At 48.6% G+C, this 22,337-nt stretch overlaps 1 protein-coding gene and 1 long non-coding RNA gene across 2 annotated transcripts in view; one reads left to right on the plus strand and one right to left on the minus strand.

Moving 5' to 3' along the window:
* The first annotated feature begins 1,272 nt into the window (after window positions 1-1,272).
* On the plus strand, window positions 1,273-15,433 carry LOC114113031 (uncharacterized). Its single transcript, XR_003588147.3, has 3 exons — window positions 1,273-5,505; window positions 5,822-5,922; window positions 15,168-15,433. It is a non-coding gene; the product is annotated as an uncharacterized LOC114113031 (long non-coding RNA).
* A 258-nt stretch (window positions 15,434-15,691) lies between these two features.
* Window positions 15,692-22,337, minus strand: part of PINX1 (PIN2 (TERF1) interacting telomerase inhibitor 1) — a 64,988-nt gene continuing 58,342 nt past the window's right edge. Inside the window, exon 7 of the mRNA XM_015093274.4 lies at window positions 15,692-16,396. Within this exon, the coding sequence (XP_014948760.3) occupies window positions 15,926-16,396 (471 nt within the window). The 3' untranslated portion in view covers window positions 15,692-15,925. The remainder of the gene's footprint in view (window positions 16,397-22,337) is intronic.

Below are 22,337 nucleotides of genomic sequence, written 5' to 3' on the forward strand. Positions count from 1 at the left end.
TGGGCGGCGACAGTCTCGCCGCCCACCCCCGGCCGACTTGGGCAGCCAGAGAGACTGCAGGGGGGGCTGGATCCCGTTTCGGGTTCTCTGCGGCCCCCACTGGAGGGTCCCCTCGACGCTCAGCAGTTCCCTGGCTCTTCAGAGAGCGCCGCCCGCAGCCTCGGTTCTCTCCTTCACCCTGGCCACTGCTGTCTCTCTATACCTTTACCCCCACCCCAGCCTGGTCTCGGGCCTCTCAGCCTCCAGCTCCCTCAGAGCAGAGTCCTTCTGTCCCTCCACCCCTGCTGTCTGACCATCCTAGACTTTGGCACAACCGGGGCTCTGGGGTTCCCCTCCTCCTGATCCCCCACCCCCACCTCTTCCCCCACCTCCCCAGACTAGACTGGGCCTGCCCTCCTCTGGAAGGCTTGCAGGCTGGAAGCTCAGGGCTCTCTCCACTGGGCATGGGAAGCCCTGCTTGAAGGACAGCTCCTCATCCTGCTTTATCGTGTGAATAGGGCTGTTCCTCACTTGAGCAACGGCACACAGTAGGTGGTCAGGAAAGGCCGAATAAGTGGGTGAATAAATGAGTGAGCAGACAGGGCTCAGACACACACTACTGTATAAAACAGGGAATCACGAGGAATCCTATCCTGGAATCGGATCCACTGTGTATTTACTGAGCAGCCATCCTGCCGGGCTCCGCCGAGGTGACCCGGAAGGCACTGGCACTGGGAGAGGGGACCATGGGTTTGGGTCTGGAGGCAGGACCTGTCTTCAGTTCTGGGTTACTTAATGCATGACTCAGGGCTCTTCTCCCAGTCCAAAATGGGGAGGAGGATAAGACTGACCTCACAGGGCTGTGTGTGAAAGCTGAAACTCCATACATACATGACGGTTGATGTTAATATAACTACTCACATGCAGCCAGTAGATTCTAAGCCTGGACTTCAGGGTCCCTGCCTGCAGGGACTGAGTTCACAGGCGCCTCTGTGGGCAACATACTCTCCAGAAGCGGCGCCAGGGCTAAGACTTGGTAAGTGGAAGGAAAAACGCAACTTCTCGTTTTCAAGTCCCAGTTTCAGTCTACAATGCCCCGGGTTTTACACGTAGAATGGATTGCCTAGTTTCCCTACCTCCTCCAGCCAGGACCCAGAGGCAGCACCCTAGGCTCCAACTCTGTACCGGGCGGAGCGGGCTAGCACTGGGGACCGGGAGGGATGGGGGTGATTTGCATAGTGAATGTGTTGGTGGACTTCCCTATTTGGGCAAGCCTAGGCCGTTTCACTTTTCACTTTTATGCATTGGAAAAGGAAATGGCAACCCACTCCAGTGTTCTTGCCTGGAGAATCCCAGGGACAGGGAGCCTGGTGGGCTACACTTTATAGGGTCGCACAGAGTTGGACACGACTGAAGCGACTTAGCAGCAGCAGCAGCAGCAGGCCGTTTCCCCTGTTGAACTCCTCTGCCAGAAATCTCAGTTAAAATCCCTAGACCGGAATGCTCCGGGAACTTCCGGGGGCTACGGCCGTACCTGGCCAAGGGTGGCCCTAGTTGTGGAGAGAGAGAAGGGATCCCCGCAGGGGTATTTGCGCGGCAGCCCAGGACCCCTGGAAGGACTCTGCCCTTTCTAACTGCACTGCCTCTCCCGGACAGGACGATGGTCCGCAGGATCAGAAGCCTCTAGAGGACAGCGCCGCCTTCCCGGCCGCTGGAGTCCCCTTCCCCGCCTGCAGCCTCAGGCGCTCTCAGTGCGCGGTTCCGGAGCAGAGTGCACGCCATCAGGCACCAGGTGAGGAGGATGCTGGGGCGCCGGGGAGCGCAGAGCTGTCCGGAAGGATTCCAAAGTCCGACAGCAAGATGGAGAAAACGGCGAGGGCAGAGAGAACAGGTATTGCGGTTGTTGTCTACGGTAATAATTTCTGGCATTTCGTCCGGAGAGAGCGCGAGAGCCTGGATTGTGCAGGACGCGGGCGTTAAACGCCGTGTTGCCAGGAGGGGCTCCGCACAGAGCGCGTGAGCTGTAGGCACGCAGGAACTCTGGCTCTCTCGCTCTCTCCCTTTCTTGATTTCTTCATTGACTTGCATCTACTCATTGATTCACCTGAGCAACTTTATGCAAACGCGCTCTGGTGCGGGCGGCGCTCAGGGGTGCTGAGTAGCTGTGACCCCGGCTGCCTCTCGGACCTTCGGTACCTGAGCTCCGCATGGACTTCAAGCGTCCCCAAAGCCCGGGGCTCAGAGGGCTGAGCGAGAGGGGCCAGGACTGGCGTCCTCCGAGGCATCCCCATACCTGTCTGGCCAGCGCGGGGCCCAGGACCTGTCTGGCCAGTTGTTGGCGAGGTGGATTCAGGGCAACGATGCCAAGAAGGACTGAGATGTGTAAGTCTGCGGTGCCGGGTCCTGCAGGTGCTTGGACCCGCTTTGGGATGGGATGGGGGTTCCCACAGCCATGGAGAGTAGAGCCGAGGGTTTGCCATGTGACGATTCAGGGGGCAGTAGACCTGTCTGCTCACACACTGAGCCACACTCTAGCAGCGTGTATTGTGCGAACTCCCCTCTCTCTCAAACGACTTTTTCCTTCTTCCCTTCTCTATTTCCTCCTTCCCGGCTTCACTGCTCACCTCCTTCCCTTTCTAGTCTCCGCCCTCCCTCCTCCTTCCCCTCTCTCCTCCTTCCCCTCTCTCCCTCCTCTCTCTCCCATCTCCCCTCCCTCTCATCTTCCTTTAGGTTTGTAGTTCACTGAACAGCATTTACAGGAACACAGGACTTGAAGCCAGAAACGGTTGCTTCAAGTTACTAGTGGTGTGATCATAGTTCATTCACTGGATCTCAGCCACAGTTTCTTCGCCAGTAAAATGGGGATAATACAGGATTCCTGACATGCTGTTTTTGAAAGAACCTCACGCATCCAGTCCCATCACATCATGGCAGATGGATGGGGAAACAGTGGAAACAGTGGCTGACTTTGTTTTTCTGGGCTCTAAAATCACTGCTGATGGTGATTGCAGCCATGAAATTAAAAGATGCTTACTCCTTGGAAGGAAAGTTATGACCATCCTAGACAGCATATTAAAAAGCAGAGACATTACTTTGCCAACAAAGGTCCATCTAGTCAAGGCTATGGTTTTCCCAGTGGTCATGTACGGGTGTGAGAGTTGGACTATAAAGAAAGCTGACCACCAAACAATTGATGCTTTTGAACTGTGATATTGGAGAAGACTCTTGAGAGTCCCCTGGACTACAGGGAGATCCAACCAATCCATGCTAAAGGAGATCCGTCCTGGGTGTTCATTGGAAAGACTGATGTTGAAGCTGAAACTCCAATACTTTGGCCACCTAATGCAAAGAGCTGACTCACTGGAAAAGACCCTGATGAGGGCAGGAGGAGAAGGGGATGACAGAGGATGAGATGGTTGGATGGCATCACTGACTCGATGGACATGAGTTTGGGTGGACTCCAGGAGTTGGTAATGGATAGGGAGGCCTGGCGTGCTGCGGTTCATAGGGTCGCAAAGAGTCGGACACAACTGAGCAACTGAACTGAATTGAACGTGAACCTTAAATAACTGTGAAATGTTATACAATGATGAATGGATGGAACCTTAAATATAGAATTAATAGGGTTCAGCCCACAAAACTTTCCCCTCAAGGAGCTTTCCTGATTCTATTTGCAGCTGAAGAGTTTTGGTGATTCTAGAAGGAGAGAGAAGGGAGGGGGCACACATTCTTGCCTCGAGGCAGCAGCCCTGGCTCCTGACCCTGGACTCTGCTCAGTACCACGTGCTGGTTGGCCACACTGAGCTGGGGCTGCCACGGCTCCCAACCCTACTCTCTGCGGTTTTGTGCACGTGTCTTACCAGAGCTTTCTGTTCCTCACACCAGGCTGGAGGTCAAAAGCATCATCACCAGCATGATCACCTTTGCTCACACTGATTTATCTTTACTCCACTGACAGTCCTTGCAAAGGTCCTTCCCAGCTCATCCTTGCCTCCATACAACCCTCTGAATTAGGCAGCCCAGATGGTAGCATTAATTCCCAGATAAGGCAGGTGGCAGAGCAGAGACCTGAACACACATCCCATCCTCAGGTCCCTACTCCTCAGTTCTGGGGCTCCCCTGTGTCGGATTCCAACTCAGATCAGAGCCCTACACCAGACAAGTGCTTCTCAGCAGCACTGATGGTTACTGCCAGTTCTGGTGCTTCTAATCAGAACACAAGTGCTTCTAACCTCTGCTTGTCCACCCCCTCCAGATGCATCCCTCAAGTTCCACTGGGCCTTTCCTCCTCCAAAGGGCACTTGAAGTTCAAGGCAAGGTGAAAAGCAAATGGGCTACCCCTGTTGGCTACAGGGAAAGTGCCTGCTGGAGAGGCTGGAGAGGGTCCAGGCCTGCTGGCTGCCTTCTCCTTCCTCCTGCCCCCCCGGCCCCAGGCCTGACTTCCCTCTAAGAAACGGAGTTCCTCTCTTTCAGCCAACAGAAATCTCTTCACAGTCAGAAGTTTAGGAGAAATTCATCACGTTCTTGGATTTAGAATAATTTGGGGGGATTAAACCAGACAACAGAGTTGTGTGATATATCTGGAGGGTTACCTGAGTGGACACAGGACACCTGGCCAGACTTCCACAGCATCCTAGATGTGACAGCTGCTCTACAGGGCATTTACGGGAGGTGGGAATAGGATTTTCAGATGACATTGCTCCTGACTGTGGGTAGCAGAGAACCCTGGTAACATCAAAACCCTTGATGTTTGGATTTGAGAGTAGAGAAATCCCATGGGTAGAGAAACTTGGGGTTTCCCAGATCAGACTCTCTGGTTACTTACAGAATGCCCCTGTACATGTGTGTGTTCACCTCTGATCAGTCACATCTCCCAGTGAATGGGGGACAGATCCTGACTTAGAGCCAGAAGTCCAGTCCCATCTGTGCACCTGAGCAAGTCTCTCAGCCAGCATACAGGGTGGAAAGCCCAGGGCAGCATACAGGTGGAGGCCCAGGGAACTGCTGAGGGGCTGGCCTGTGCTGCGTGCGTACCCAAGGCAGCGCCCAGGTAAGCGGTGCTCATCCTGGGATCTGTTTGCCCCCTCCCTAGCACTGAGGGCCAGGGGAGTTCATGTCAAGAACAGACATTTTCTACGTTAATTTTCTCTTGCTCCACTCTGAACAATGATCAGGTTTCCTTCTGTAAGGCAGCGTGCATGTAGAATGACTGCGCTGAAATGATCTTTATTTTTTTAACGTTTATGTATTTATGTGTGTGTGTGTGCTGGTTGCACCAAGTCTAGGTTGCAGCAAGCGGGGACCTTTAGTTGCAGCAGGCGAGCTCGTGGTTGTGGCACGTGGGGCCTAGTTCCCTGGCCAGGGATCGACTCCAGGCCCTCTGCATTGGGAGTGTGGCGTCTTGGCCGCTGGACCACCAGGGAAAGTCCCTGAAATGATCTTTAATTGGTCAGAAGCTAAACTCTCAGACCAATTTAAATGGAGAACCAGCAAACGGCAAGGAAAACTAACAACTGGTTCGAGCAGGTATGTTTCCATCTCTGCAATCCTATTGTCTCTTCTTTCCAAATGTCTCAGGGGAAGAGAGGAACTGACTGGGGATCGCCTATAATTAATACAGAATGGGGAATATGTCTTTTCTGAGCCTATGTGTACACATGTCAGGATAATGAGTGACACGGTGAGGCAGGACTGATAGCGATCTCATCTCGGGGCACTCTGTCACCAGCCAGCAATGCTGGTGTGAGAAAACAAGGGTACTTCTTATTTGTTTGGCTCTAGGTGATTGCTTTACTGGGTGGGTTTCAAGCTACCATTACTTTATGTTTTGTTTTTTAATCAGATGCTCACTGAGGTGCAGTGTACCCACAGAGAAGTGCACAGACGTGCGTGCTGGCGGAGATTTCCCAGGGACCGCATGTGCGTAAGCAGCGCTCACATCCTGTAAGAGAATGCTGTCTCCACTGCCACTAACTTTGAAACTCCTGAAGGGCAGGGACTGGGTGAAAAAAAAAAAATCAGTTAATCCAATTTATCCAAGACAGGAAAAGAGGAAAAAAGAAACAACAAACAAAAAACATATGGGACAAATAGAAAACACAGTGAGATGTTAGATTAAAACCCAACCTATCAATGATCACGTTAAGCATTTATGACCGAGCTACTCCATTTAAAAGGCAGCAAGTGTCAGGTTGGATAGAAAGAAGCAAGACTCAACTGCATGGTGACTGTAAAGAAATCCACTGTAAAGAAATCCACAAAGATACAGATGAATTAAAAGTAAAAGAATGGGAATTCTGGTTTCTAGTTTGCCGTGCAAGGGTCTTAGAAGTTATCAGTCACATTCATGTTGTTCGCTTGCTAAATTATGTCCGAATCTTTGCAACCTCGTGGACTGCAGTGTGCCAGGCTTCCCTGTCCTTCACTATCTCCCAGAGTTTGCGCAAATCCATGTCCGCTGAGTCAGTAATGCCATCCAACCATCTGATCCTCTGCTGCCCCCTTCTCCTTTTGCCTTCAGTCTTTCCCAGCATCAGGGTCTTTTTCAGTGAGTCAGCTCTCTGTATCAGGTGGCCGAAGTCCTTCCAATGAGTATTCAGGGCTGATTTCCTCCAGGATTGACTGGTTTGATCTCTTTGCAGTCCAAGGGACTCTCAAGAGTCTTCTCCAACACCACAGTTCAAAAGCATCAATTCGTTGGCACTCAGCTTTCTTTATGGTCCACGTCTTACATCTGTACATGACTACTGGAAAAACTATAGCTTTGACTATACAGATCTTTGTTGGCAAAGTGATATCACTGCTTTTTAATACACTGTCTAAATTTGTCATAGCTTTTCTTCCAAGGAGCAAGCATCTTTTAATTTCATAGCTACAGTCACCACCTGCAGTGATCTGGGAGCCCAAGAGTGTAAAATCAGTCACTGTTTCCACTTTTCCCCCTTCTATTTGCCTGAAGTGATGGGACCAGATGCCGTGATCTTAGTTTTTTGAATGTTGAGTTTTAAACCAGCCAAGTCATATTCTAACAATAAGAAAAAAAGATGAACAAACCAAAAATCAACAATCTTTTTAGATCCATCAGAGAATTAGGTCACAGGACGTGAGATAATAGAAAATATATATTGGTCTCTGCCTCTGGTTCCTGGCACAGAGTTCCCGAAGCCCTTGTAAATTCCTAAGTGATAAGAGCACTAGGGGCATCTTTTGTTCTATTGAAGTGACTCTGGGTGGGCATCTGGACAGGGGCTGGTCACCAGAAAGACCAAAGCATAATTAGCAGCTTGGAATTTTCAGCTCCACCCTCCATCCTCCTGAGAAGGGAAAGGGGCTGAAAATAGAGTTGACAATTGATCATGCCTACATGAAAAAACCTCCATAAAAATCCTAAAGTACAGTATTCAGAGAGCCTTCAAGATGGTGAACGCAGCCACATCAGGAGGGTGATGTGCCCCCAGCTTCAGGGAACAGAAGTTCCTGTGCTGGGGACCCTCCCAGACCTATGTATCTCTTCATCTGGCTATTCATGCGTACCCTTTATCACATCCTTTAATAACCTGGTAAGCGTAAGGAAGAGCTTCCCTGAGTTCTTGCAATTTGATCATACCTGAGGAGGGGGGTATTGGAACCTCTGATCTGTAGTTTGTTGGTCAGAAGCAGGTGATAACCTGGGCTTGCAGCTGGGGTCTGAAGTGGGGCAGGGGACCCCGGGGAGAGGGCCAGTCTTTTGAGACTGAATCCTTAACCTGTGGGGTTTGATGCTATCTCCGGGTAGACAGAGTCAGAAGTGAGTTAAATTGTAGAACACCCAGGTGGTATTGCAGAAAATTTCTTGGTGAAAAGCCACACATTTGGTGACCAGAAATGAAGTGTTTTCTGTGAGTTAGTAAAGGAGAGTCATCGGGAAGAAACATACAGTAGGGAAGAACTGGTCTGTTTGCGTCCCCCACCCCCTACTGCCCTGCCTCATTCAGGAGACAAAAACTGAGGTTTTATCCAAACACAGGACAAACTGATGCCCCTGGGACTGGAGAGACATATAGATGGATATGGAAGAATGGTCCTTTTACCAGAGGACAAACCCTGAGGATAAACCGCCTCGGGAAGCAGCACCAGATTCATTTTTACCCAGTACATCATGTCTGGCTTTCAACACAAAGTTTACAAATTATACTAAAGGGCAAAACACACAGTTTGAAAAGAAGGAGCAAGTATCAGAGTAAATTCAGATATGACAGGGATGTTGTGGTTATCAGACTGGGAATTTTAACTGTGATCAGTAATTCCCTGGTGGTCCAGCAGTTAGGACTCCTCACTTCCACTGAAAGGGCATGGGTTCAGCCCCCTGATCGAGGAACTAAGGCCCCAGAAGCCTTGCAGTGTGGCCAAAAAACCAGAGAAAAATCTCTATGATTAAATGTGCTGAAGGTCTAGTGGAAAAACTACACAGCATGCAAGAACAGATGGGTAATATAAGTAGGGAGATGGGAATTCCAGGAAAGAGTAAAAAAGAGATGCTCAAAATCAAAAACACAGTCAGAAGTGAAGAATGCCTTATGGGTTCACAGACTGCACACAGCTGAGCAGAGTCAGTGAGCTTGAGGACGTGTCAATAAAAAGGCCCCAAACTGTAAAGCAAAGAGAAAAAAGAAAAAAAAGAAAGAAACAATATATTCAAGAACAGTGATTCAACTACAAAAGCTGTGAAGTGTTAGTCACTCAGCCATGTCTGACTCTTTGCAACCCTATGGACTGTAGCCTGCAGGCTCCTCTGTCCATGGGATTTCCCAGGCAAGAATACAACAGTGGGTTGCCATTTCTCTTTTCAAGGGATCTTCCCGACCAAGGCTTCCATGCCCAAATGGACTAAGTTATACCTTGAGCAAAATTAATTCAACTATTCAAAACAAAAATCAAATGTAGTACCCATCACCTTTCCAGGATCAAAAAAAGGGTTGGGCCTGGGGAGACACCATTCCAAAGGCTAGTTTATGAATGAATGACCTTGGTCAAGGTACTTAGAAACTCTATGCCTCTTTCTTCATCTTCAAGACGGGGAATGTAATGCAGTGGCTCTTACAGTGTTGAGGAGAGCAGAATCGCTGTTCTCAGGGACGGATATTTGGAAGGGTCCCCTGGCTTGGAAGCCCGAGTACACTTGTCGCCGCTCTGCTGGCACTGGCTCACACTGTGCGCTCATCTCAGGTTGGCAGCACCTCACCCCATCATGGCAGGATGTTGTAATCCCTCCAGGCTGAATTACAACAACTTGCTCCACTCAGCCCACCAAGGAGACCCAGGGAGGGCAGGATCCGGAGTCTGTCACCTGGGAAATCTGAGTCAGTGTGACCACACCCGGCCGGCCTCAGGGCCCAGCCCACAGCTCACCTCCCAGTGGGAGTGCTGAGCCTTCCTGGGACTCTTATGTCTTCAGCGTGATCTGGCCACACCTTCCTCTGCTGCACCCAGAGCTGGTCACCCACGAAGGGGTTCGGGAACCCCGGTGACAGGGGAGCTGGCTCTGCTGCCGGTACTTCCTCTTCTGAGGGGCCACCAGTGCCTTCCCATGACTGGGGTCCTTAATTCATGTGGTGATTTAGTTGCTAAAGTGAAGTGAAAGTGATAAGTCACTCAATCGTGTCTGAATCTTTGCGACCCCACGGACTATACAGTCCATGGAATTCTCCAGGACAGGATACTGGAGTGGGTAGCCTTTGCCTTTCTCCAGGAGATCCTCCCAACCCAGGGAATGAACTCAGGTCTCTCACATTGCAGGTGGATTTTTTGCCAGCTCAGCCACCAGGGAAGCCTGATTTAGTTGCTAAGTTGTGTCCAACTCTTGCGACCCCGTGGACTGTAATCCGGCAGGCTCCTCTGTCCATGGGGCTTCCTGTAGGCAGCTCTTACTCTCATTTCTCCTCTTGGGCTTGGAGGGAGAGAGGAACTGCATTGGGGGTCTTCTCCAAGTGTTTCACTAAGTCCTTTTTCCGTTTAATCCTACAACTGGCACTGGAGGAAGGGATCCTTGAGAGTGGGGCCCTGAGCTCCCAGTGGCAAGGTGACAAGGAAGGCATAGGGGTAAAGTGGGGAGAAGTCCGTGATCAAGCCCTCAGGCGGGGTGTGGAGGGCTCTGGTATCGAGAATTGGAAGGAACTACCACGTTGGGGCTGTGGCTACGGCAGTGCAGCCCTGATCAAGCATCTTCATCTTGGGATATACTTCAGGCCTTCAGAGCGTGGTCCCTGCTGTGGTCTCTTCATTTGCTTCTTCATTTAAGGGTCCTCCTGAACCTGCTGTGCGCCAGGCACTGTTCTGGGCGCTCCAGGAATACAAAGATTAACTCTGCGTCCAGAGGCCCTCGACCTGAATGGGGAAAACGATACATCCCAAAGTTGTAACACAGGGCTTCCCAGGCGGCTCTCGTGTAAAAAGTCTGCCTGCCAACGCAAGAGACACGGGTTCTGTGCCTGGGTCGGGAAGATCCCCTGGAGAAGGAAACGGCAACCCACTCCAGTACTCTCGCCTGGAGAATCCCATGGACAGAGGAGCCTGGCGGGCTACAGGCCATGGGGTTTCATGCAGCCCCTCACCAGGGAAAGCCGCAAGGATGAGGGAGAAGCGCACTCTTCTGCCAGCCAAGGTGCTGGGCATCGCCCCTGAGCTCCCACACCTTCATTTCCCCCGGTTCTGAAGGCTGGATGGAACTGGGATCTGCCTTCAGCTGTTTTCCCTTTTCTTAACAAATGTTTGTTGCTAGGATCTTTTCTTGTTTGTAATTGTCTATTTATTCTGCTTTGGACTGTGCTGGGTGTCCGTGGCTTCGTGGAGGCTTTCTCTGGGTTCCTTGAGCAGGGCTGCGTTCCTGTTGTGATTCTGACTTCCCATGTGGTGGCTTCTCTTGCTGCAGAGGACCGGCTACAGAGTGTGGGCTCAGGAGTTGCGGCTCATGGGTTTATTGCCCTGTGGCATGTGGCTCATGCAATCTTCCCGAATCAGGGATCGAATCCATGTCCCCTGTGTTAGTAGGCGGATTCTTATTCACTGCGCCACCAGGAAGTCCTGTTAATAGGCTTTTGTTCCATCTGGGTTCAAAGGGTGTCCCGGCTGTTAGGTGAAATGGGGCTACCTGAAGGCCACCCCCTCTAGCTCTTCCACACCTGGCTCCCTCAGCTGATGTGCAGGGGACAGGAGGGACAGGGGAAGGGGAGGCTGAGATAGAAGCGGGGGTCTTTCTCACACTCCCCACTTACACAAAACACACTTTTTAGATTACTCTATATGGAGGAATGTGGCTTCTCAGGTGGCATAGTGGTAAAGAATCCACCTGCCAATGCAGGAAATGCAAGTTTGATCCCTGGGTTGGGAGGATCCCCTGGAGGAGGAAATGGCGACCCACTCCAGTGTTCATGCCTGGGAAATCCCACAGACATAGCAGCCTGGTGGGCTACAGTCTCTGGGGTCACAAAGAGATACTACTGAGCACACACACAAACGGAGGAATGTGCATATAATTCTGCTTATTTATCACAGAGTTTAAAATGTTGTTAATAAGGGAGATTGTAGGAGAAAGTCACTCTTCAGGTTCAGGTCAAATGAGTCAGCAAAGAATTTCCCAAAGCTCACCACCCAACTTGATAACGCCCGCATGAAAGCTGAGGCAGGTCCAGGGCCATCGAGCCTGTGTAAACGTAGCCAGGTCTCAGGTATGGCCCACAGAGTGTGTCCCAGGGCATGGCAGCGCATTTTCAATGACGCAAGTTGGTACGTCTTGAGGGTGGGTGGACCCTGTAGTGAATTTGTTTCTCTGTTCTGAACTGGCCTGGGCTCAGCCTGAGGTTGGGGCTCAGTAGACATTTTCAGAACTAATAAATGTCTTTCAGCAACCATGTACTTTTCTCTGAGGAGCTGCGACATGGGACATACTAACAGAAAATTTAAGATAAAACTGATTACGCAATTCTTCCTTTGGTCAAATAACTCACTGTACTGTAGTTTTCCTTAAAAGTTGACTACTTATGCAGCGGCAAAGAAGCCCCCTGCAACGTAGGACACGTGGGTTTGATCCCTGGGTCTGGAAGATCTCCTGGACAAGGAAATGGCAGCCCACTCCAGTAGACTGGCCTGGAGAATCCCATGGACAGAGGAACCTGGCGAGCTCCAGTCCATGAGGTCACAGAATCGGACACAATTTAGTGATTAGACAGCAACGCTTACGCAAAAATTCAGCTCAGGTGGGAGGAAAGCACCCTGCAGCCACTCCTCGCTGGCAACCTAGATGCGCCCGTTCCTACCTACCCTTTCCTACGCACCGCCTCTATCTGCATCCCCTGCGCGGACCCCATCACAGCTTTGAGCATGACTTTTTAGTGTGTTCAGGATTTCCTAACTGAAGAGCATATTTTCCTCAAGGAGTCTAGTCATCCTCTTTATTAGGACATGATACTAATTTGCTCAGTAATAACTGAGCACTATAAAACCTGATATCGGAGCATCCAATCTGACCTGGCCAGCTCCACGAGCCAGTGCAACAGGCTCCAAACTGCAGTGGCTGCAGAACCTTCGAGACAAACTGGGTGACGGCGGGGAATTTCTTACTAAGGGAATTTCTTACTAGTAATTTCTTACTAAGCGTCTAAGAAAGGCGCTGCTGGCCGGACCAGAGGCTGCGATCGCTGGGGCAGACGGTGCTGACACATTTCTCTGATGTTGTTCCTAAAAAAGGCAGGTCCCGGCTTGTCCTGCCAGGGTCAGCCAGCAGGTGAGTAGAGAAGAGCTCTGCACTGTGGTATGAAACAAATGCTCGTTTTGGTTTCATCTTTCAGTAGCGTGAGTATTTTCTACAAATTGGAAGGAATTCCATCTTTGTTTCATAGACTAGCAAATGGATCTTAGGAAGCTGAGTTACACACACTATCCCATCAACCTCTTGACCACGCTGGAAAAGAAAACCTATTGAGAATTTCTAACGTGCCATGAACCCAAAAGTATTTTCCGCAGTTTGTATAAACAATACTAACTCAAGTTAACTGTAAAACTCTTTGCAGTTGGCCAGCTGCTTTCACATACATTCTCATTTAAAAGTAACTAGGGCATGTGAAGAGCATCAGCCATAGAAAATCTTGCTAAGATCCCACATGTCACACGGCCATGGCCGCAAAAATTAAAAAAAAAAAACTTTCTTTTGCTAGGACACGTGATGTCACAAGGGTGAGGACTAAATAAAAAATCGTGGGTGTGTGGCCAGGGAAGAGAAGGGACTGGAGCATCACTGGTTCCCTGGGAGCAGCATCAACCTAGTGATAAAAGTTGAAAGAGGTCCTTTTATAAAATACAGTGTACCCATAAAGGCGGATAACAATAATAGTTATCTTACTGGGTTGTTTGAAGACTAAATGAGTTGATTTATTTAAAGTGCTTGGAACAAGGCCGGGCACACAAGACCACATGTAGTAATAATTATTTTCTACTACAATTAACAGTAAAGGAAAGAAGGGCATTACTGACAACATTTAAGAACCCCTTAATGGCAGAAAGATTTTCCTGGGCACCTATGTTCCCCCTCTTAAAACTGAAGGATGCCAAAGAAAGCATTGACAGCTACAGTATTAATATATTTTCATCTAGTGAGGTAACCTAAGGCAAAAAACATGGCTCATATATTAACTGTTTTTAAAGTATCATGCCTATGAAATTCAAGTGTCCAGAGAGCATGCAGTTCATTGTTCTAAATTCCACCTTAGATCCAGAAAACTAAGTGACCTGAGAAAGAGATACTTCAGAAAAATGAAAGCTGAGCATTTCTAGAGAAAATCAAAGATTCTGTGTCAAAGCAAACGGTCACGCTGTCTGCTCTTTGCTGTGTGTGTGCCTTTTTCTCAGACTACCCTCTCGATTATTAAAATCATTTGGTTCTTTCCGTGGCCCGTTAAAATAATCATCACAGTCTACAGGTGCTCTCTGTGAGAGTCACACTTAACTAGTCTCGCGATGTCACTGCCTCGGGTTTCCAACTCCGAGAGCTCCCTGCAGCCCCTCCCTCCTCTGGTCTTGCCACCACCCCCTGAACCCCAGATGACTGGTGTGCAGCTCCCTGCTCCCTAAACGCCCATTCACTTCCTCCTCCTGCACAATATTCAGCATATTCTGACTCTTCATTTTTATTGGTAAAGGAAGTTAAAGTAAATAAAAGGCAAAAAAGAAACAAACCCACCCCAGTCTATAGACATAGAAAGATAATTATCTTCAGGTTTTCTATGTGGCCACTCCCTTCTGAAACTCTAGTTTCATGACAAGACAGGACAAGCAGAGATAACTTGGGCATGGGCCTTCCGGGGAGAAAAGTGACTTTAAAAATCTTTGGTGCTTTATTATACTGGACCTTGCTTGGAATTCTGAATGCTGAGGGCCGCAATAAACTCAGAAGCTAGACTTCATAAGAATTTCCCCTGTGGTATGTGTCTGTATACTTTTAAGCAGTTAGCATCATTCGGAGCCTTAGGAGACTAAAATCAAACATACTTCATGCACTTTTTCTGTTTTAAGATTCTCAGGGCCATGCTTCTTCATATATAATGTGTGACCCCAGGGGTTCAAGTCAAGGGCACGAGCTCATCAGGCAGTGGTTGAGTTTCCATTCCTCTTATCCAGGAGGATATCTACAAATAGGTGGGAGGCAGCGCACTGCCAGCCTGCGCGCCACAGTCCCACGGCTCCAGACAGGCCTGCAGGATGGGGAGCAGGCATCCAGCAAGGGCTGAGAGGAAAACCGGGAACTGAAAAGAAGAGGGGAGCAGGGAAGAGGCAGTGCAAGGGTGAAAGGGTGCAGAAGAGAAGAAAGCAGAGGTCAAGAGAACAGAGAGAGCGGAAGAGCGGAAACCACACGCTGGGCCTCAAAACCAGCTGCACTTTTCTTTTTCATTCTGTGTCCCAAAGAGGGTGTGACAGTGTCTGCAGTTTTCTGGGGAAACCCACGTGTAGAGAGTTGAACCATCACACAGGCAGACACGCCAGGGTGTGTCAGGGCGGGTATAAACACAGGAGGTGACACCAGTTGGTGTGAGCAAGGCTGAAGGTATCTTTTACACTTTATGTAATGTTCATTTATTTTATTAATATTACGGCAGTCTCAATCGTGATGAAATTGACTTCATAAACTTAAGAGTCTCATTCTTTTGTTTTGTTTTGTTTAGCCTCCTGAGGATCTCCTGATGGTCAGAGGTGAAGAGGAGCCCTCTCTAGGGGTCTGTCCTCAGGGAGCCCACCTGGATGCGTGTCTGGCCACAGACTCCCGCTGAGGAGCTGCGAGAGGCCTCTTGTGAGAGCTGGGAAGTCAAACTGTGTCCACTGTCACCTCGCTGCTTCCAAGCTGTGGCTTTGGGGAAGAGGACCTCAAAATACACGGCTGTCACTGCTCAGTAGAAGAGAGAGCATTAAAGCAATTTCCCCATCACCACCACACTAGACCAAAACAACTCTCTGATTTGGAAATGTAATCATATAAAACCGACTTGGCAAAAATGCGGGGGCTGGCTATAGAACAAAAACAACTCTCTGAATGCCTTTTAATCCTTTAATTAGACTGAGTCCTTCAGAAGTGAGCACAGTTCCTTGTTACTGAAGGAAACCAAGAGCAAATACAGACTGTAAGAGACACACACGTGTGTGTGCATATAACGCTGTGCTCACATGAAGGTGAATGAATGTGCCAACGGACTCAGAGTCCAGTAAGGAATTTATTTGTCTGTGACAGCCATGATTTGGAACATTGAAAAGTTCTGGGAATAGGATTTGGGAAAACGTGGTGTGGGCGAGACGCGGCAGGGGCCAGGCATGTCGGAGGCGGCGCGCACACGGCTCTGTGGGTGAACCCGCCTGACGCCCGGCCAGGGAAGTCTGTCCCGGCAGCGCCCTGACAGCAGGGGAGCTGGGAGGCACCGCTCCAGAGAACTTATTTGGAACCTTTCTTCTTTTTCTTCTTTTTCACTGGTGTTTCATCTAGCGTACTATCCACTGCTGCCTCAACTTGCTTTGGTCCCTTTTGCTTTTCTTTCCTTTTTTTGGGCTTTGGCGGGGAGTCCTGGTCATCGAGTGGCCCCACGTGACCCTCTCCAGCCTCAGCAGAAACCCCAGGATTCTCGTCCCAGCGAGGGTCCCCCAGCTCACACTCCACTTGGTTTCTCTTCTTCTTGGCCTTAGGTTGGACGTCGTTTTCCACATTTTTATCTTTTGCCTCTTTCTTTCTTTTCCTTCCCCTTTTCCTTTCCACTGGGGTCTCTGGAGCCTCCGGCCCTGCAGCCATGCCTTGCGCTTTGCTCTTCCGCTCCGCCAAGCGCCTGGCAAAGTACTCGCGGATGGTGAAGGCACTGGTGGTCGTGGTGGAGGTGTCGCTCTCCTCCGCAGCAGACGGGCTGGGGTGGTCCTGGGGTGGGGAAGAGTGAAAAACGGTTATTTATCAGCTAATTATGCTTCGCCACATCTAGGAGGCCTCCGCCCGGAGCCCCACACGCTTGTGAGCCCGGAGACCTGGCTAGGGGACCAGGTCTCCCCTTGTTTCCTCCTCCTTGCTGGGCAGAGCTGAGCTGCACAACACGGAACAAGGTGGCCAGATGCACCGGCTGAGGACTCTACAGGGTGGGAGGCCGGACCGGAAGACGCCCTTCACAAGGTAGACGGCAAGTCACTTGGACGGAGTTCTGAGTGAACAGCTCCTGGGCCACAACGTGATAAATGGCAACAAAAGTCCTACAGGCTCAGAAACAGACACTCTGAAAGCCTGGAGCTTTGTGGTGCCATCAAGACACCTCTTGCCACGCGCTGTGGATTCACAGGCTTTTGTGCCCTGACCCACAAGCTTAGAAACCGTGTGTATGTAAACCCCAGAAGCCATGTGCCAGCCTGGACCTTGGTGTGTCCAGGCACCTTCTTTTCCTGCTGGCAGCTGCTCCGGGGAAGAGGCGCCAGGGCTGGGAGACAGGAGACATCCCCTCCCGACCCTCGACTCTGCCATGACCTAGACACTCGTGGCTGTGTCCCTCCTGCTTCTAAATGGAGGAATTACTCACTCGTAACCACTGGGATTAACTGCGGTTTACATTTTAATTTTAAATAATATACTCCGGTTATAAAGCTTGAGAAGAGGAAAAAAAAAAAAACCCTAACTTAATAGGTTGGGAGAAAAAATGAAATGGCTGGTATCACACCATATAGGTTGTGGCTGGCTGGCAGTAAGGAGGTGAAAAAGTGTGTGTAAAAAAGGAAGCACCTTCGAGTAGAAGAATATAAGGACTGTGTTTTAAGTAAAGTCAGTGTCTGGAATAATTTTGCCACAGTCTTTTAAAGTAATCAAGCCATTAAGCAACTAAGCTAAACTTAGGTTTTCATAATTACCTGGGTTCTTCCTTCATATTCACTTATTCGCACAGGAAGAGATTGGTTGTCCGACCCTTTACAAGCTGGAAAACAGTTTTCTAAATAAATCCATTTCCGATTGGAGTCCACAGATTATTCTGAACTTGGTGGGCAAAACTGCTCATGCAGCTAGCTTTATTACAACCAACACATATAACTGAACTACAGATTTTCTTGTTACAGCAGCACTCCAGACCCAGCCCAGTGGCCTCCAGCCTGAAGCTTTGACTGACTCAGTATTATTTCAGTGGGCAATGGGGTTTGAATGGCCACTGCCCCAGATAGCTGTCACCAGAGATACCTTACCAACAAGATCAAACCTATCCGGTCAACACAAACCTAATTTTACTCCAGGGCTAAAACCACAAAATCATGTAGTCAGTTTTTTAAACTTCAAAAGGTAAAATGTAGAACACCTTTTACCAAGGTGGAATAAACCAACTGAGCGTTTTAAATGTTATCTATCAGTATTTGATTTTGCCTGGAAGCCCATGAAGTAATTTTGAGGAAAATTTAAAAATAGCTGCACAGAAGCCAAAACCAAGGTCACTTTGTCTTTTGGTTCCTCAAATATTGAAAAAGATCTGAAGTTTTGCAGAATAGGATGAAAAATCTTAAGACTCTCTTGATCCCAGCCAATCCCAGTCTCATGGACAAGAAAGGTCATGCCTTCCATGAAGTAAGGGCACACAGCCACACACAGCAAGTCTGTATGAAGGCGGCCTCTTTATATAAAACAGGGCTCATTTAGCTTCACAGTATTAAAGGAGTTTATCTTATGTGGGCCAACTCCTCTGGAGCGTCTCTGTGTCTTACGAGCTCGAATTCAAGTTACATCCTATGGCTCCTTACCTTGTTCACCCATTTATTACCTTCTGAATTCCTGCTTTTAACAGTTAAATCACAGGAACTAATTACTGGTATTAATCACACTTTTTTTAAGATCGTTTTTGAGTCACTTGTTGAATTCAGCGGGCCTTTCTAGGCCCAGAAAATAACTCTGCTCATAATCAACCCCTCTGATGATAAGGATTTTGATAATCACGGGCCACTGCACAGCAAGCTCAGCAGGGCATGGAGACAAGCCAGAGAGGTGCCAGCACCCAAATGCTATTGATCCCAAGGAGAGTACGGGCAAGACAATGACTTTCAGGGAGAGCTGGGGAATGCCAGGGGCAGCCTCCCACACTCCAAGAGTGCATGCGATTTAAAGCCATGGAAACGAAGGAGGGACAGGTTGCAAATCTGAGTGCTGTAGGAGCAAGGAAGGCCCTGGTCTTGTATCTTAGGCTTTTACAAATCCGACACCCAGTTTTACTGCCGTGATTACAATTCTTGTTTCCATATCCTCAGCCACAAATGTGAAAAATGCACACTTCTTCAAGAAAACTAATACTTTTCATATCTGGTCACTTCTTCAGAGTAAATAAGCTCTGAGAAATTCACTAGAAACTTTTTAGTACTGAAATAGAATCCACTTGCTTCTTCCCAGGTTTCCACTAAACACATAATGCAACCTCAAAAAGTAAATTCTGTAATACCAAATGTAACTTACACTACTTCATAAACTTTGAGAATCCCAAATTTGCTAGCAGTGTTCTAAAAATGAGTAAAGGAAGTTTACAAATAACTGGAAAACTTCCTGTTCCATACAAAATACTAGCAAGGGAGGTCTGGCTAACTAATGATTTTACCAAATATTTGACTTAACCTCAGGGATTTAGGAAACCTCTTCTTTAAAATTCCCATTCCTGCTATTAACTAATGGAGAGCCTTAGATAAATCCCATAACTTCTCTGGGTCTCAGTTACTAAGCAAGTCAAATAAGCAGATTAGATTCAACTTGAAAGTCTAAAAGTCACTGAACTCTGAAATGGTCTTTGGGGCAGCCATCCCTCTGTGACACCGAGAGCAGAGGAGGAAGAGAGGCAGGACAAGCAAGCAGCAGGAAGGGCTCGGCTCAGAGAGGACTAGCACCCCAACTGCCGAATCGAGACGTAGAAGCGCTAGCAATGCACTTACAAGTCCGTGCACAGGAAAATATTTCATACTAACCACCTGTATGAAAGTATTTTATACCAACCATCTGCCGGAGAGCAGATCTAGTAACACCACTTAGGAGAGCAGAAAGGGCCAAATACTATTGCACTGAATAATTTGTAAGAATACATTTAAAAGAATTAACACTATATATTAGAAGCTAAAATCAATAAAAGCAAGAAACTGGGGTTGACTATTAACTAGAATATGAATCTATTTTAAATTTACTTCCTGGAAATCACGTTAATGTTTCTAAAAAAGGTGGTAAGAAGCTGTAACTTTTAAAATAACAATCCTATTTTGTACTTAAGGTTTTTTGTCTTTTCTAAAATTATTATTAGTAATCTATTTATTTGGCTGCATCTTGTCTTGGTTGTAGGCTTCCCAGGTGGCGCTAGTGGTAAAGAACCCACCTGCCAATGTAGGTAGACGTAAGAGATGTGGGTTCAATCCCTGGGTCAGGAAGATTCCCTGGAAGAGGGCACGGCACCCCACTCCAGGATTCTTGCCTGGAGAATCCCATGGACTGAGGAGCCCGGCAGGCTGTAGTCCATAGGGTCGCACAGAGTTGGACATGACTGAAGCAACTTAGCATGCAGTCTTAATAGAGGCATGCAAAGTGTTAGCTGCAGCACGTGGGATCTAGTTCTTGGACCAGGGATCAAACCTGGACCCCCTGCACTGGGAGCGTGAAATCCCGTGGACAGAGGAGACTGGCGGGCTACAGTCCGTGGGGTCACAAGGAGTCAGACACGACTGAGCGACTGAGCACACACACATACCGCAGTCACCTCAGGTGCCTGAGAGATGCCTGTCTCCCTTTCTCAGAAGAGGCTGCTATTTACTTCTGTTAGGTACTCTCTCTAGAGGCTGGGCAGCTCAATGAGCCTTGTGCTCCAGCTCTCCTGGGTTCCCTGTCCTCCGTGTCACTCAAACATATCTAATCAGCTGGAATAACAGTAAAAGGACCAAATAAAGAGGATTCTCTTTATTATTCTCAGATGACTGTTGTTAGTAACATTTGAGGCAGGGAAACATAGCAGTCTGGATGGAGAATTAAGAGAGATGTTTATGGCAGGTGTTTAGGTTTTTAAACCTAAAATCTTACCACTTATGATAAGCTTACAGTCCAGGATGAAGTTTAAAGGCAAAACTTAGCAACCTAGCCTTTCTCATGTGTCACTGCTGATCTTAAGTTACAAGATGATTGAAGCCTTTTGATTTCCACGCCAAGATACAGAGATCAGGGTGCAACAGTAATCCTTCAGTGAGCTTTTCTCACTGAAAGGAAAATCAGACACCAGCAGAGCCCCAGGGTGGTAGACTCGGCAGTGGGGGCATGAGCTCTGAGTGCTGTGGCTGGTGATGAACAAAAGCTCACTTGCGCCCTGGCCTGTCGTCAGCTTGCGCTGGATCAGTCTGGGAAGAGTTAAGAGAGCTTGGCAAGTGAGGAGTTCGAAAGAACACTTGGCATATTTTCTAAGCTTTCCAGAGGGACAGTTCTGACAAACACAAATTAATTATGTCTTGATGTTATCGTGGGAGGTAGAAATTGTACCCATCCACTTAGGACAGTGATGAATTCAGGTCAGAAGTGATTTCATGTCCCATCAAGAGGAGGGCAGAGCTGAGGTGAGGGCAGTGCCTGACTGTAGGTGCACAAAACGCTCTGCCGACAGAGGTGGCAGAGGACGCTGCTGGGGTCATCCACTGTGTTTGCTTCAGTGCTCTTCAGACCCTCCATATGCAGCCGTGGGCATCACTTCCTTAAAGATCAAGTATAAAAGTGCCTCCCCCCAGAAGCTGGTCCCTTGGGCAACAACGTCTCTTCTTTACTATCTGTGACTAGCAATTCATTACTTTTACCTTCTGGTCTTACATAGTCTGTTTTCTAAGCATCTTCCCATGGAAACTGTAAGTTCCCTGAAGGCAGGAACCACTCCTCTTTCATTTGTAGCACAGCCTCTCAAGAGCAAACACGTGGTGAGGATTCCAGGAAAGCACAACAGACACCAACCCGGGGCAGATCAAGGCTGGGAAGCACTCCCACCACCCCCACTGCACCAGAAGCTCCACGTTTGTTGGCTCAGATTCCCCTGCAAGCCAGGCAGGACTAATGACTAGAAGGTGCGTGGAACGGTGGGAAGGAAAGAGAGAGCTGGCATTTTGAGGTGGCTGTTCTTCTTATAGGATGAAACCATGTTCCTCTAATCAGATGCCACCTTGCCTCTTGGGGCACCAGCACAGGTACATCCCAGAGCCTTTTTAGTGTGATCAGTCGATTACTCCCTGTGGTCCTGAGTGATGCCCAGCTCTGCCAAATGGTCCATTTGTGTCTCCTCTGGTCTGTTATCCCACTTGTTATCACACCACCCTCCAGAAGACTAGGTATTAACAAATCGGCAAAACGAGGTGGTGTGTTGCAGGGGAACTGTCACAGGCATGCTGTGTGGTGAGCTGAACACAAGCAATAAAATAACCTGTACGGGTTAACTGTTCTTGCCATCAAAAGAAGAGGCTGCAAAGCAAGAGAGTTCTAGGGTACATCAGAGGCAAAGGTAGCAGACGTTCTGAGAAGACAGTCGGGTCAAGTTCCACTAGAAGCCCCACCTTGACAGCAGGGTGTTAAGGTGCAGCCTGCAGGCTGTCTTGAGCTGGTCACACAACTGGCGAAGCTGCTGACTGCAGGCAGTCATCAAAATGGTTTGCCTCCAAAGGCTAAGCTCAGAAGTGACCAGCAACCTGCTTAGAAAACACGGATGGTACAACTCTGTCGACACCTCTTCTCTTGCCTTCTGTGGCATCTTTTTGGTTTCCACATGACTGAAAACAGTGTTTCACTGACAAAGAGCTATTTCTGCACTCACAAGAAGTTTACGCAAGTGTGAAATCTTGCCTGTTTTGTTTTTGTT

Source organism: Ovis aries, chromosome 2 (genome assembly GCF_016772045.2).
Source record: "Ovis aries strain OAR_USU_Benz2616 breed Rambouillet chromosome 2, ARS-UI_Ramb_v3.0, whole genome shotgun sequence".
Classification (NCBI taxonomy): Eukaryota; Metazoa; Chordata; class Mammalia; order Artiodactyla; family Bovidae; genus Ovis; species Ovis aries.